Consider the following 12,176-nt stretch of genomic DNA (forward strand, 5'->3'; position numbering starts at 1 on the left):
ATTAACTGTAACCACGGGCATGGTAAAATTTCCCATAACCTCTTGGGGACCGGAAGAGGTGGATAACCGTAATTTACAACCAGTTGTCCCTTTTTTTAAGAAAAAAAAAAGTGCAAGGTCTTGAAAACAAAAGCAAAAAGAACCAAGACTCGTGATAATTTACAAACGTAAGGTGGAAGAGTAACCAAATAAAATTTATACAAAATCTCATCCCTCCTCGCAACATTTATACAAGTACGTCGGGGTATATTTACATACGAAAACTACGTAAAACCTGGACGAAATACACAAAGAAAGAAACTAACCCAAAACACATATTCCCTTTTGAACAATCATTACAAGAGGTATGAAATGGTCACAACTCAGAACTACTACACAACCTAGAAATGGGGTAACATCCACCCCACAGTCCATCCCAGGAACAAGCCAGCACCAACGAGACCGAACCCCAACGCAAAAGCAACAGCATACGTTGCAATGTCGTGCCTGGGTTCGGCCATCCTTCCTCTTTTCCCCTTGGCACCCTTACGCCAGTTCCTCCGCAGTTTCTTGCCCTTGGCTGGCATCCATGGAAGTCCCTCCGGGAAAACAGTGGCACTTGGAGGCTGTTCGTTGTTTTTAATCTGGAGGTAAAGACTTTCCAGTTGCAGCAATTGGAACCACTGCTTATAGGCAAAGAGTTGAGAGGCTTGTGTGAAGAAGAGCTTAAAGATGTGCTCCTTTTCGGCATAAGCTTGCTTTGCTGCCTTCTCGGCTTCCCTTGCTCGTGTTTGAGAATGGCAGAGTGCTTCCATTAGCTGAGCTTTTGTAGGCTCACCCTCAGAAAGTTGTTGTATCTCCGTGATGTCTCTGCAAGTAGAAATATAACTGATCTCAGACTGCTAGTCCCATTTTTTTTTTTAAGATTGCGTACCAAGTGCTCTTAGAAATGAAATCTAAAAATCGGAATAATTCATAAATAACACGAGGACCTGGAATGTCTAATAACCACCTGAATGACTTGTCGGAGTGCCCTTCTCCAGACATTTCTCCCCTTCCAGAATCAGGATAGCCATGTGCAGGAGTAGTCATACTGGAAAGACTGGTTGCTTGGGCCTTCGCATCTAAAGATGTCCCCAATATCACATTCGGGTCAGAACATCCAATATCAGCATATGGATGTCTCTTATGATACGTTTTTTGAGGTGGGGGAAGGTCGCAGTTCTCCATATGGTTAAGCGACTTCTGAGCAACCAAGGAAGCCAATTCATCTCTGTCAGTTGTCCGCCACCATGGTTCAGCCCTCCCACCTCCAATCCAAGGATAGTCACAACAAAACTCCTTGGGTTGATTGGAAACTGGGCAATCAATGGTATCCATCCCCATTATTTCATATTTTTCCTTCATTTCGTATTGAAGAGGTTCCTGCATGTTCTTACTATATTTGGCGCTTACATCTTGCTTTTGCGCTTCGTAGCCTGTCTTCATACAAACAGCAGAGACTGCATCAGTGAATTCTGCTTTTTGCTGGTGGACCTCGCTAGTTTTGGGTGTTGATTTCACGAACCCAGCTCTCAGTGTTTCCATGTCAGCCTCCAATGCACTTAACTGTTCGTATGTAAAATCCTTTTGGTACCCATAGCTAGGTTGCATTTGCAGCCACCATCTTGTATCGGGGGGTAGACTAGAATATGAAGGATTCCGATTGATAGGCATGAAACCAGTGGCAGGATGATCTGGCCCTTCTGCTACAGTTGCAGGCCCAGCATCAACCTGCCTAGTTGTCGAAGACGAGGATTGGCAGCAAGCTAACTTGGGAGCTCTTTTAGCATCCTCTTGGACAAAACAACGATTAGCTGTTCTCTGCCACACAGCCCTTGCTTCTGCTGCCGCCATCAGCTTGCTATTCTTTTGTACATTTTACTTTGTAAAAGGCAAATACACTACACATTGCTAAAAAAAAATAAAAAATAGATCAGAATTTTAATCCAACAGAAAGGGTCGTAGTATTTCACTACAGAAATCCCACTAAAGAAGCAACAAGAGAAAAACAAAACAATTATTTGTTCGAAGCATCCAAGATAGGTTCTAAAATTAAAATCAAGATAAGCAGGTTTAGCAAGCCAATAAAATAACTTTACTATGTTTATCATTACTTCCGACCATGTTTATCCTTACTTCAACATACTTGACAAGTTCACAGTTCATTTGGAGAATGACAACTTCTGGAAGCTGCTAAAAGTCCATGGTGCCAGTCGAAGTTCAGTAATGGGACACTGGATATCATGATTTTACACGCTAGAAGTAGCAGAAATCCTTCGTTACCCGACAAACTATAAGATACGCATCAAATTATAAAGCTTGCTATACTTTATATCATGATCAGGTGGTCAACCCAGCCACTTTGACTGGTGACAAATTCTTCCATAAAAAGGATCTTGATTCAAAACCCCGAATCTCCTTACAAGTCATACACAACCATGATCAATGCGGAAATTCCTAGATTCCAACTCCACAACCTACTTCCCTTTCTATCAAGCTCGCTGCGTGTACGCTTGACTTTATAAAAAGCCCACTTGAGGAGAATCACAAACCCCAAACCCCAATCACCATCATTCTTTTTCTTTAAAGCCAATGAGAAACAAATGTTACTCCTGATCACTAAAAAAGAAATACAAAACAGAAATTCAAACGAATCGAAACACCAACACAATCAGAAGAAGAACAGAAACCAATGGATAACATAACTAGCAATTGCACGACAATTCGAAATCACGAAACATTAGAAAGCTTTAAAAACATTGATACCAATTAAAGATGTTGAAAAACCATTACATCCACTGGATCAGTACAAACATAAAGAGGCTGAATATTCCTTCACCTGTCCTTAATCAGTTAATCCAACCCTTCTTTTATTTCTCTAAGATACCCAAATGCAGATGCCAAAGGGTTCTGAACGACCTTAATAACCCTTACACAGCCGGCAAATAACACTTACCATAATCCTGCCAAATTAAGCACCAAACCCCACTAACTTAATAAAAAAATTCACAGACTTGGAATTAGCCAAGTTAGCGAGCGCAGTGTGCTCCGCCTCTGCCCCCAAGTTCGAATCCCTTCCTCGAAGTTTAGCATATATAAAAAACAGAGATACTTAATAAAAAAAAAAATTAAACAAAATGAAAGACTCGGTTATGAAACAGAAAACCAGATTGATAATTTGACCACTATTAATTTATGAGCAAACCCAAATTATCAAACAAGATGAAAAACAAAACCCAACAAAAAAATCTCAAAAAAAAAAAAAAAAAAACTTAAAAACAAAAGCACCCACCTATTCAATTCCATCAAACAGAAAGAAGAAGAAAAACAGAGAAGCAGAACAAACCTCTAAGGTATTCGTTCAACGGAACGAAAAAGAGGGAAAATCAGGCGGGGAATCTAAGAGGAAGCGAGAAGAAGATGAGCCATGAGCCATGTCAGAGAAGAGCTTTTGCTTTCGGTTATCATTTTCCTACTTTTAATTTGTCGGTTTGCAGTTTTGCACAGCCACGCCACGCTTGCTCTCGCGACATCTACGACGCCGTTTTGGGAAGACCAGCATTGTTTTTGTCTTGTGGAGCCCATGTTTCATAATTTGGGATTGAATACTAATATCCACTCCAGGGTGAGGGTGGAGGATGGGTCCATCCATATATGACGTGGGATCGGATTTGGCTCACTTGACAATTTGGAGTGTTATTTTGTAGTGTTTTTGGAGGGAATATTGTCACGTGGCAGGGCAAAATGGTGAGGGCGGGGTGGTACCGTGGGAGAATTAAAGTGTCTAGTATTTAAGCAGATACTCAACGGTTGTTAAATAAGTAGAAATTTAGCATCTAGAGTGGCCCCCATGATCAATTGAGAGAGTGACTCCATATTGGGGCATATGAGGTGGACCCCAAGTGTATAAGATCTAAGGTTTTAGTTTGAATTAGTCATCAAGCAATGGATTTAGCCGGCTCTGATATGTAAAGCCGTGCTACCGCTTATGTGATGCTCTCATAGTTGATGTGGGTTGGATATACCGCACAACTTATAATCATCAATGACCGTGTTAGTGTCACGCATGATTAATGCTAGTATAATTTATGTAGAAAATTGTATATGATTCATTTTTACTTGAATCGAGTGATCATTAAGATAGCCATGAGTATTTAGTGTGTGCCCTCCCATTGTTTTGTGTGACTTGACGCATATCCAACTAATCTAGAGCTGAATGTTCACATTTTGACATGTATCAGAGTCAGCTTATAATTACGCTTTAGCATATCTCACATCAAAGAATAAAAGTACAGTGCAAGTGTTAGAAGATTTTAGAGTTAATTTACATATTATTGTTTTTTTAACAAATGAAATTATCTACACTAAAAAGTGAAAGAGTGGGCCAAACTTTACATTAGACTAAAGCCATAATAATGTGGTTCAAATTTGTATTTGGCCATAATCAAGTCTAAGACTTTTCACTTACAAATGAAAAAGAATATCACTAAACCGTAATACTAAACGACTTAATTTACCTATTATTAAATTTGATACTCACGTTATATTATTAGCATCACCACGCAATACAGATCATCAGGGTGCTCCCATTGATTTGTGGGCAAGCATGGACAACTTATAAGGCTAATTAATTTAAAAGTGTGTATCGTAAGTGCCTAATTGATGGGAACACTGAATAGAAGCATTCTTGTAGTAAAAGTTACCACCAAAAGCGGACTAGATTAAATTAATAGCTTAGACATTAGAGAATTAGATTAGAGTAGACCGCAATCCTTTAACTTCTAATGGAATATTTATTTACTTTTTGACTTTTTTTGTAGGTAATGTTAGAGAAATTAAATTTATAAACTAAATTAGTAAATCAAATGAGATTTCACTAATAAAAAAAATAAACACGTTTATCAATGATTAAATAAGAAAAGTATTATTGGCACTCTAAAAATCTCATACTACACTCCTCATAAGTGTAGTTTTCTTTCATAATATAGAAAATTTGAAGTATAAAATGAGATTTTTAAAGTACTAATAACAATTCCCTTAAATAATAATCCAATTATCATCTTCCATATTATTTTATTTACAAAATTTAATCTAGTTTTCATATCATTACTCTGTTGTATTTGTTTGCAATTTAAAGTCAGACTCTAGACCACAGAGAATATCGGATTGTCATTCCTGACCTTGACATTTCCTTTTCCTTGCATTTTCAGTAAAAATCTTTCAACCACCCCGATCAAGAAATGGTAAATTTGATTGACGGGAGGTGCTATATAGGCAACTTCCATCCAGCCGTAACTGTAACCGTTTAGTACTACAATTTAATGATATTCTTCTTTACTTGTAAATAAGATATTTTAAATTTGATTATCTCCAAAGATACATTTACAACAACAACAACAACAACAACAAAGCCTTTTCCCACTAAGTGGGGTCGGCTATATGAATCATAGAACGCCATTGCGCTCGGTTTTGTGTCATGTCCTCCGTTAGATCCAAGTACTCTACGTCTTTTCCTAGAGTCTCTTCCAAAGTTGTCCTAGGTCTTCCTCTACCCCTTCGGCCCTGAACCTCTGTCCCGTAGTCACATCTTCGAACCGGAGCGTCAGTCGACCTTCTTTGCACATGTTCAAAATCACCGGAGCCGATTTTCTCTCATATTTCCTACAATTTCGGCTACGCCTACTTTACCTCGGATATCCTCATTCCCAATCTTATCCTTTCTCGTGTGCCCACACATCCCACGAAGCATCCTCATCTCCGCTACACCCATTTTGTGTACGTGTTGATGCTTCACCACCCAACATTCTGTGCCATACAACATCGCTAGCCTTATTGCCGTCCTATAAAATTTTCCCTTGAGCTTCAGTGGCCTACGACGGTCACACAACACGCCGGATGCACTCTTTCCATCCAGCTCGTATTCTATGGTTGAGATCTCCATCTAATTCTCCGTTCTCTTGCAAGATAGATCCTAGGTAGCGAAAACGATCGCTTTTTGTGAGCTTCGCTAGATTGCTCCGGTCATTAGTGTGGATAAGTATATAAATGGATAGAGATAGGAAAGTAAACACAAGATGTACGTGGTTCACCCAGATTGGCTACGTCCACGGAATAGAAGAGTTCTCATTAATTGTGAAGGGTTTACACAAGTACATAGGTTCAAGCTCTCATTTAGTGAGTACAAGTGAATGATTTAGTACAAATGACATTAGGAAATATTGTGGGAGAATGATCTCGTAATCACGAAACTTCTAAGTATCGGAGTGTGGTGTCGTCTTGACTTGCCTTATCTGTCTCATAGGTAGATGTGGCATCTTCTCTGGAAGTACTCTTCCTCCATCCAGGGGTGGTATCTTTAACTGGTGGAGATGCACAAGGTAATGTATCAATTTCACTTGAAGCTTACTTGTAGTTTCAGGCTTGGTCAAGCGCGATACAAACCATGTAGTAGGAGTCCCCCAAGTCGCCGAGCTAGGGGGTCTGCTGAAAGAGGTGACAGACAAGGTAAGCAATCAGAGCTCCGACTGATTGTTCACCTTCTCCCCATCTTGCAGCAGCATGAAGGATAAAGAGAAGAAAAATGAGAAGAGATGATATGAGATACTTTTGCTTTTGAAGAAGTAACTTTCCACAGGCTTATTCTTGAACTGAGCTGGAGGGTTTTCTGGTTTCCTCCAGAGTATAAGGCCGACTGAAGAATTTGAGGGTCAAAACAAGTCCATCAAATCTAGAGTACGTTCCACCCTGCTGATATGGGATACTTTTGCTTTTGACAGAGTAATGAATGTATCGGCACGTGTGCTGTTACGCTTGTCTCCACATGCTTCCTTGTATCCTTCGCACTTGCCCTATCTGTTCCTCAAGCAGATGCGGAATCTTCCCTGGAAACATAAGATGTTGAAGATGAGTACTCGAGAGCAATGCCAGGTAAGTAATCAGGTAAGGGGTTCCAGGCAGTCAGTTCCTGGCTGGAAGCTTGATTCCAAGTGCTGACTGATTGCTCTCATTCTCCTTGTCTTGCAGGTAAAAACAAGGCCAAAAGAAAAGACAGGGAAAAATCATGATATGGGATACTCTTGCTTTTAACCCTGATGATATGAGATATTCTTGCTCTAGTATAGCTTGTTTGCAGAGGTATTATCGGGGGGAAAGAAAGCTGAATATTTCGAAAGGCTTCGTTGGGAGTGCCCTCTCAGATATGATGAAGGGTTGAGCATTTTTGCAGGTCTGCCTGTCCGTTGGGGATGGAGGTCGACATATATAGGAGTCTCCCTAACAACAAGTAGTAATGCTATTCCTTTACCCTGCTTGGTCATAGCACGGTAGTGGGAGCTGCCAGTTTCACATGTTTTAACTCTGTCAGAGCACTTTGAAAAAGTGGTCTGTGGTATCTGGCTCTCGAGATTCGGAGAACGATGCCTCTTCGATTTTTGAGAAAGCAATCATGCTGGGGGTATGACTCTCGAGATTCGGAGAGCAGTGTCTCTTCGATTTTTGAGGAAGTAATCATGTTGGGAGTCTGGCTCTCGAGATTCGGAGGGCGGTACCTCTTCGATTTTGGAGCAAGCAATCTTGTTGGGAGTGTTGTCTCGAATGTGAGTAAAGGTTGGGCATGTTTGCTAGTCTACCTTGCCACGAAGCACAAAGGTTGACACACAGGGACTTTCCAATTATCCAGCAATGGTACTGTTCCTTTACCCTCTCTTCGATTTTGAGAAAGTAGTCATGTTGGGAGTCTGGCTCTCGAGATTCGGAGGACGGTGTCTCTTCGATTTTGGAGCAAGCAATCTTATTGGGAGTGTTTTCTCGAATGTGAGTAAAGGTTGGGCATGTTTGCTAGTCTACCTTGCCACGAAGCACAGAGGTTGACACACAGGGACTTTCCAATTATCCAGCAGTGGTACTGTTCCTTTACAGTTGTGGGTAATAATATGGTAGCTAGACCTTCAAAATTTATGTGTCTAAACTTTTGTTAGTGCTGTTTCTTTGCTATTCTTTTACCTTTCTTGGTCAGAGCGATGTAGTGGGAGCTGCAAGCTTCACGTGCTCAACTTTGGCAGAGAACTTTGGCAAAGTTATTTGTGGTACCCATGAGCTATTGTTGCGTGTGGGAAGTGGGTGATTGAACAGTAAGATTCATGTGCTTTCTACTTCACCAGAAGTCTTCGACAGAATGCCCATAATTTCTGCAAAGCTGAGTGTGCGTGACAGGTGCTGACAAGGCTAGAAAAGTAGGTGCCTCTTCGATTTCTGAGATCGGCCCTCGTGGTCTCTGAGCAGCCCAGCTTTTGAGAAAGCGAGCGCCTCTTCGATTGATTCGGAGAACGATGCCTCATCGATTTTTGAGAAAGCAATCATGCTGGGGGTCTGGCTCTCGAGATTCGGGGAGCAGTGTCTCTTCGATTTTTGAGAAAGTAATCATGTTGGGAGTCTGGCTCTCGAGATTCGGAGGGCGGTGCCTCTTCGATTTTGGAGCAAGCAATCTTGTTGGGAGTGTTTTCTCGAATGTGAGTAAAGGTTTGGCATGTTTGCTAGTCTACCTTGCCACGAAACACAGAGGTTGACACACAGGGACTTTCCAATTATCCAGCAATGGTACTGTTCCTTTACCCTCTCTTCGATTTTTAAGAAAGTAGTCATGTTGGGAGTCTGGCTCTCGAGATTCGGAGGACGGTGCCTCTTCGATTTTGGAGCAAGCAATCTTATTGGGAGTGTTTTCTCGAATGTGAGTAAAGGTTGGGCATGTTTGCTAGTCTACCTTGCCACGAAGCACAGAGGTTGACACACAGGGACTTTCCAATTATCCAGCAGTGGTACTGTTCCTTTACCCTTGTGGGTAATAATATGGTAGCTAGACCTTCAAAATTTATGGGTCTAAACTTTGTTAGTGCTGTTTCTTTGCTATTCTTTTACCCTTCTTGGTCAGAGCGATGTAGTAGGAGCTGCAAGCTTCACGTGCTCAACTTTGGCAGAGAACTTTGGCAAAGTTATCTGTGGTACCCATGAGCTATTGTTGCGTGTGAGAAGTGGGTGATTGAACAGTAAGATTCATGTGTTTTCTACTTCCCCAGAAGTCTTTGACAGAATGCCCATAATTTCCGCAAAACTGAGTGTGCGTGTGACAGGTGCTGACAAGGCTGGAAAAGGCTGGAAAAGTAGGTGCCTCTTCGATTTCTGAGATCGGCCCTCGTGGTCTCTGGGGAGCCCAGCTTTTGAGAAAGCGAGCGCCTCTTCGATTTTTGAGATCGGCCTTCGTGGTCTTTGAGCAGCCCAACTTTTGAGAAAGCAAACGCCTCTTCGATTTCTGAGATCAACCCTCGTGATCTCTAAGCAGCCCAGCTTTTGAGAAAGCAAACGCCTCTTCGATTTCTGAGCAGGCGCCTCTTCGATTTCTGAAGCTTCGTCGAGTGCAGATTTTTATAGGGGCTGGCATTAAGTTCCAAAGCACACTTGAATCTCCACCAGTAGAAGCTTCATTCTTGCACTTCTAAGATCTTGATTTGTCCGACCTCTTCTCTCTTCAACACCTTTGAAAATGTCTGGCCCCTCCGACCGTCGTTTTGACTTGAACCTTGTTGAAGAGGCAGCCCCGCCTTCTCCAGACAACATATGGCGCCCATCCTTCGTCTCCCCTACTGGTCCTCTTACCGTTGGGGATTCCGTGATGAAGAATGATATGACCGCTGCGGTGGTGGCCAGGAACCTTCTCACTCCCAAAGATAACAGACTACTTTCCAAACGGTCTGATGAGTTAGCTGTTAAGGATTCGCTGGCTCTCAGTGTTCAGTGTGCAGGTTCTGTGTCTAATATGGCCCAACGCCTATTTGCTCGAACCCGCCAAGTTGAATCATTGGCGGCTGAAGTGATGAGTCTCAAACAGGAGATTAGAGGGCTCAAGCATGAGAATAAACAGTTGCACCGGCTCGCACATGACTATGCTACAAACATGAAGAGGAAGCTTGACCAGATGAAGGAAACTGATGGTCAGGTTTTACTTGATCATCAGAGATTTGTGGGTTTGTTCCAAAGGCATTTATTGCCTTCGTCTTCTGGGGCTGTACCGCGTAATGAAGCTCCAAATGATCAACCTCTGATGCCTCCTCCTTCTAGGGTTCTGTCCAGTACTGAGGCTCCAAATGATCCCCCTCCGGTGCCTTCTCTTTCTGGGGCTCTACCGACTGCTGAGACTTCTCCTAAGCAACCTTTGTGAAGGCTCCCTCTTGTGTGCTTATTTTGACTCATGTATATGTACATATTTGTAGCTTATCGGGGATATCAATAAATAAGCTTTCCTTCATTTCAACGTATTGTGTTAAATACACCAAAGCCTTCTTCGCTAAGTTCTTTGAATTTTCTTTTGTTAAAGCTTGTATGTTGAAGCTTTCTGAGTGGAGCATGTAGGTTGGGGTAGTGTTCCCTTAATTTCCCGAGTGAGGAAAACTTCTTGGTTGGAGACTTGGAAAATCCAAGTCACTGAGTGGGATCGGCTATATAAATCTTAGAACGCCATTGTGCTCGATCCTGTGTCATGTCCTTCGTTAGATCTAAGTACTCTAAGTCTTTTCTTAGAGTCTCTTCCAAAGTTTTCCTAGGTCTTCCTCTACCCCTTCGGCCCTGAACCTCTGTCCCATAGTCGCATCTTCTAATCGGAACGTCAGTAGGCCTTCTTTGCACATGTCCAAACCACCGTAACCGATTTTCTCTCATCTTTCCTTCAATTTCGGCTACTCCTACTTTACCCCGGATATCCTCATTCCTAATCTTATCCTTTCTCGTGTGCCCACACATCCAACGAAGCATCCTCATCTCCGCTACACCCATTTTGTGTACGTGTTGATGTTTCACCGCCCAACATTCTGTGCCATACAGCATCGCCGGCCTTATTGCCGTCCTATAAAATTTTCCCTTGAGCTTCAGTGGCATACGGCGGTCACACAAAACGCCGGATGCACTCTTCCACTTCATCCATCCAGCTTGTATTCTATGGTTGAGATCTCCATCTAATTCTCCGTTCTTTTGCAAGATAGATCCTAGGTAACGAAAACGGTCGCTCTTTGGTATTTCTTGATCTCCGATCCTCACCCCTAACTCGTTTTGGCCTCCATTTGCACTGAACTTGCACTCCATATATTCTGTCTTTGATCGGCTTAGGCGAAGACCTTTAGATTCCAACACTTCTCTCCAAAGGTTAAGCTTTGCATTTACCCCTTCCTGAGTTTCATCTATCAACACTATATCGTCTGCGAAAAGCATACACCAAGGAATATCATCTTGAATATGTCGTGTTAACTCATCCATTACCAACGCAAAAAGGTAAGGACTTAAGGATGAGCCTTGATGTAATCCTACAGTTATGGGAAAGCTTTCGGTTTGTCCTTCATGAGTTCTTACGGCAGTCTTTGCTCCTTCATACATATCCTTTATAGCTTGGATATATGCTACTCGTACTCCTTTCTTCTCTAAAATCCTCCAAAGAATGTCTCTTGGGACCCTATCATACGCTTTTTCCAAATCTATAAAGACCATGTGTAAATCCTTTTTCCCATCTCTATATCTTTCCATCAATCTTCGTAAGAGATAGATTGCCTCCATGGTTGAGTGCCCTGGCATGAACCCGAATTGGTTGTCCGAAACCCGTGTCTCTTGCCTCAATCTATGCTCAATGACTCTCTCCCAGAGCTTCATTGTATGACTCATTAGCTTAATACCCCTATAGTTCATGCAATTTTGTACGTCGCCCTTATTCTTGTAGATAGGCACCAAAGTGCTCATTCGCCACTCATTTGGCATCTTCTTCGTTTTCAAAATCCTATTGAAAAGGTCAGTGAGCCATGTTATACCTGTCTCTCCCAAAAGTTTCCACACTTCGATTGGTATATCGTCTGGGCCTATTGCTTTTTTATGCTTCATCTTCTTCAAAGCTACAACCACTTCTTCCTTCCGGATTCGACGATAAAAAGAGTAGTTTCTACACTCTTCTGAGTTACTCAACTCCCCTAAAGAAGCACTCATTTCATGTCCTTCATTGAAAAGATTATGAAAATAACCTCTCCATCTGTCTTTAACCGCGTTCTCTGTAGCAAGAACATTTCCATCCTCATCCTTGATGCACCTCACTTGGTTTAGGTCCCTTGTCTTCTTTTCCCTTGCTCTAG

At 42.0% G+C, this 12,176-nt stretch overlaps 2 protein-coding genes across 3 annotated transcripts in view; one reads left to right on the forward strand and one right to left on the reverse strand.

The window, feature by feature from the left end:
* The window catches only part of LOC126629435 (uncharacterized), an 89,748-nt gene extending 79,366 nt beyond the window's left edge, over window positions 1–10,382 (forward strand). Inside the window, exon 2 of the mRNA XM_050299475.1 lies at window positions 8,581–10,382. Within this exon, the coding sequence (XP_050155432.1) occupies window positions 9,557–10,231 (675 nt within the window). The 5' untranslated portion in view covers window positions 8,581–9,556 and the 3' untranslated portion in view covers window positions 10,232–10,382. The remainder of the gene's footprint in view (window positions 1–8,580) is intronic.
* On the reverse strand, window positions 159–3,512 carry LOC126629432 (uncharacterized). Of its 2 annotated transcripts, XM_050299472.1 has the most exons (4): window positions 3,368–3,507; window positions 2,158–2,640; window positions 992–1,932; window positions 159–849 (listed from the first exon to the last, which is right to left on the reverse strand). In XM_050299472.1, exons 3-4 carry the CDS (start codon window positions 1,873–1,875, stop codon window positions 381–383), a joined length of 1,353 nt encoding a protein of 450 aa, XP_050155429.1. In that variant the 5' UTR covers window positions 1,876–1,932; window positions 2,158–2,640; window positions 3,368–3,507; the 3' UTR covers window positions 159–380. The 2 variants fall into 2 exon arrangements, with proteins under 2 accessions (XP_050155429.1, XP_050155428.1); XM_050299471.1 differs by lacking the exon at window positions 2,158–2,640 and having other exon boundaries at window positions 3,368–3,512.
* Window positions 10,383–12,176: the final 1,794 nt, after the last annotated feature.

The sequence above is a fragment of the Malus sylvestris genome, chromosome 7, assembly GCF_916048215.2.
Source record: "Malus sylvestris chromosome 7, drMalSylv7.2, whole genome shotgun sequence".
NCBI classification, from domain to species: domain Eukaryota; kingdom Viridiplantae; phylum Streptophyta; class Magnoliopsida; order Rosales; family Rosaceae; genus Malus; species Malus sylvestris.

Coding starts and splice junctions, on each gene's coding strand:
- LOC126629432 (XM_050299471.1), bottom strand. CDS start 1,875: ATGGCGGCAGCAGAAGCAAGGGCTGTGTGGCAGAGAACAGCTAATCGT. Junction 850..991: donor CACTCCGACAAGTCATTCAG/GTGGTTATTAGA, acceptor TTCTACTTGCAG/AGACATCACGGAGATACAAC.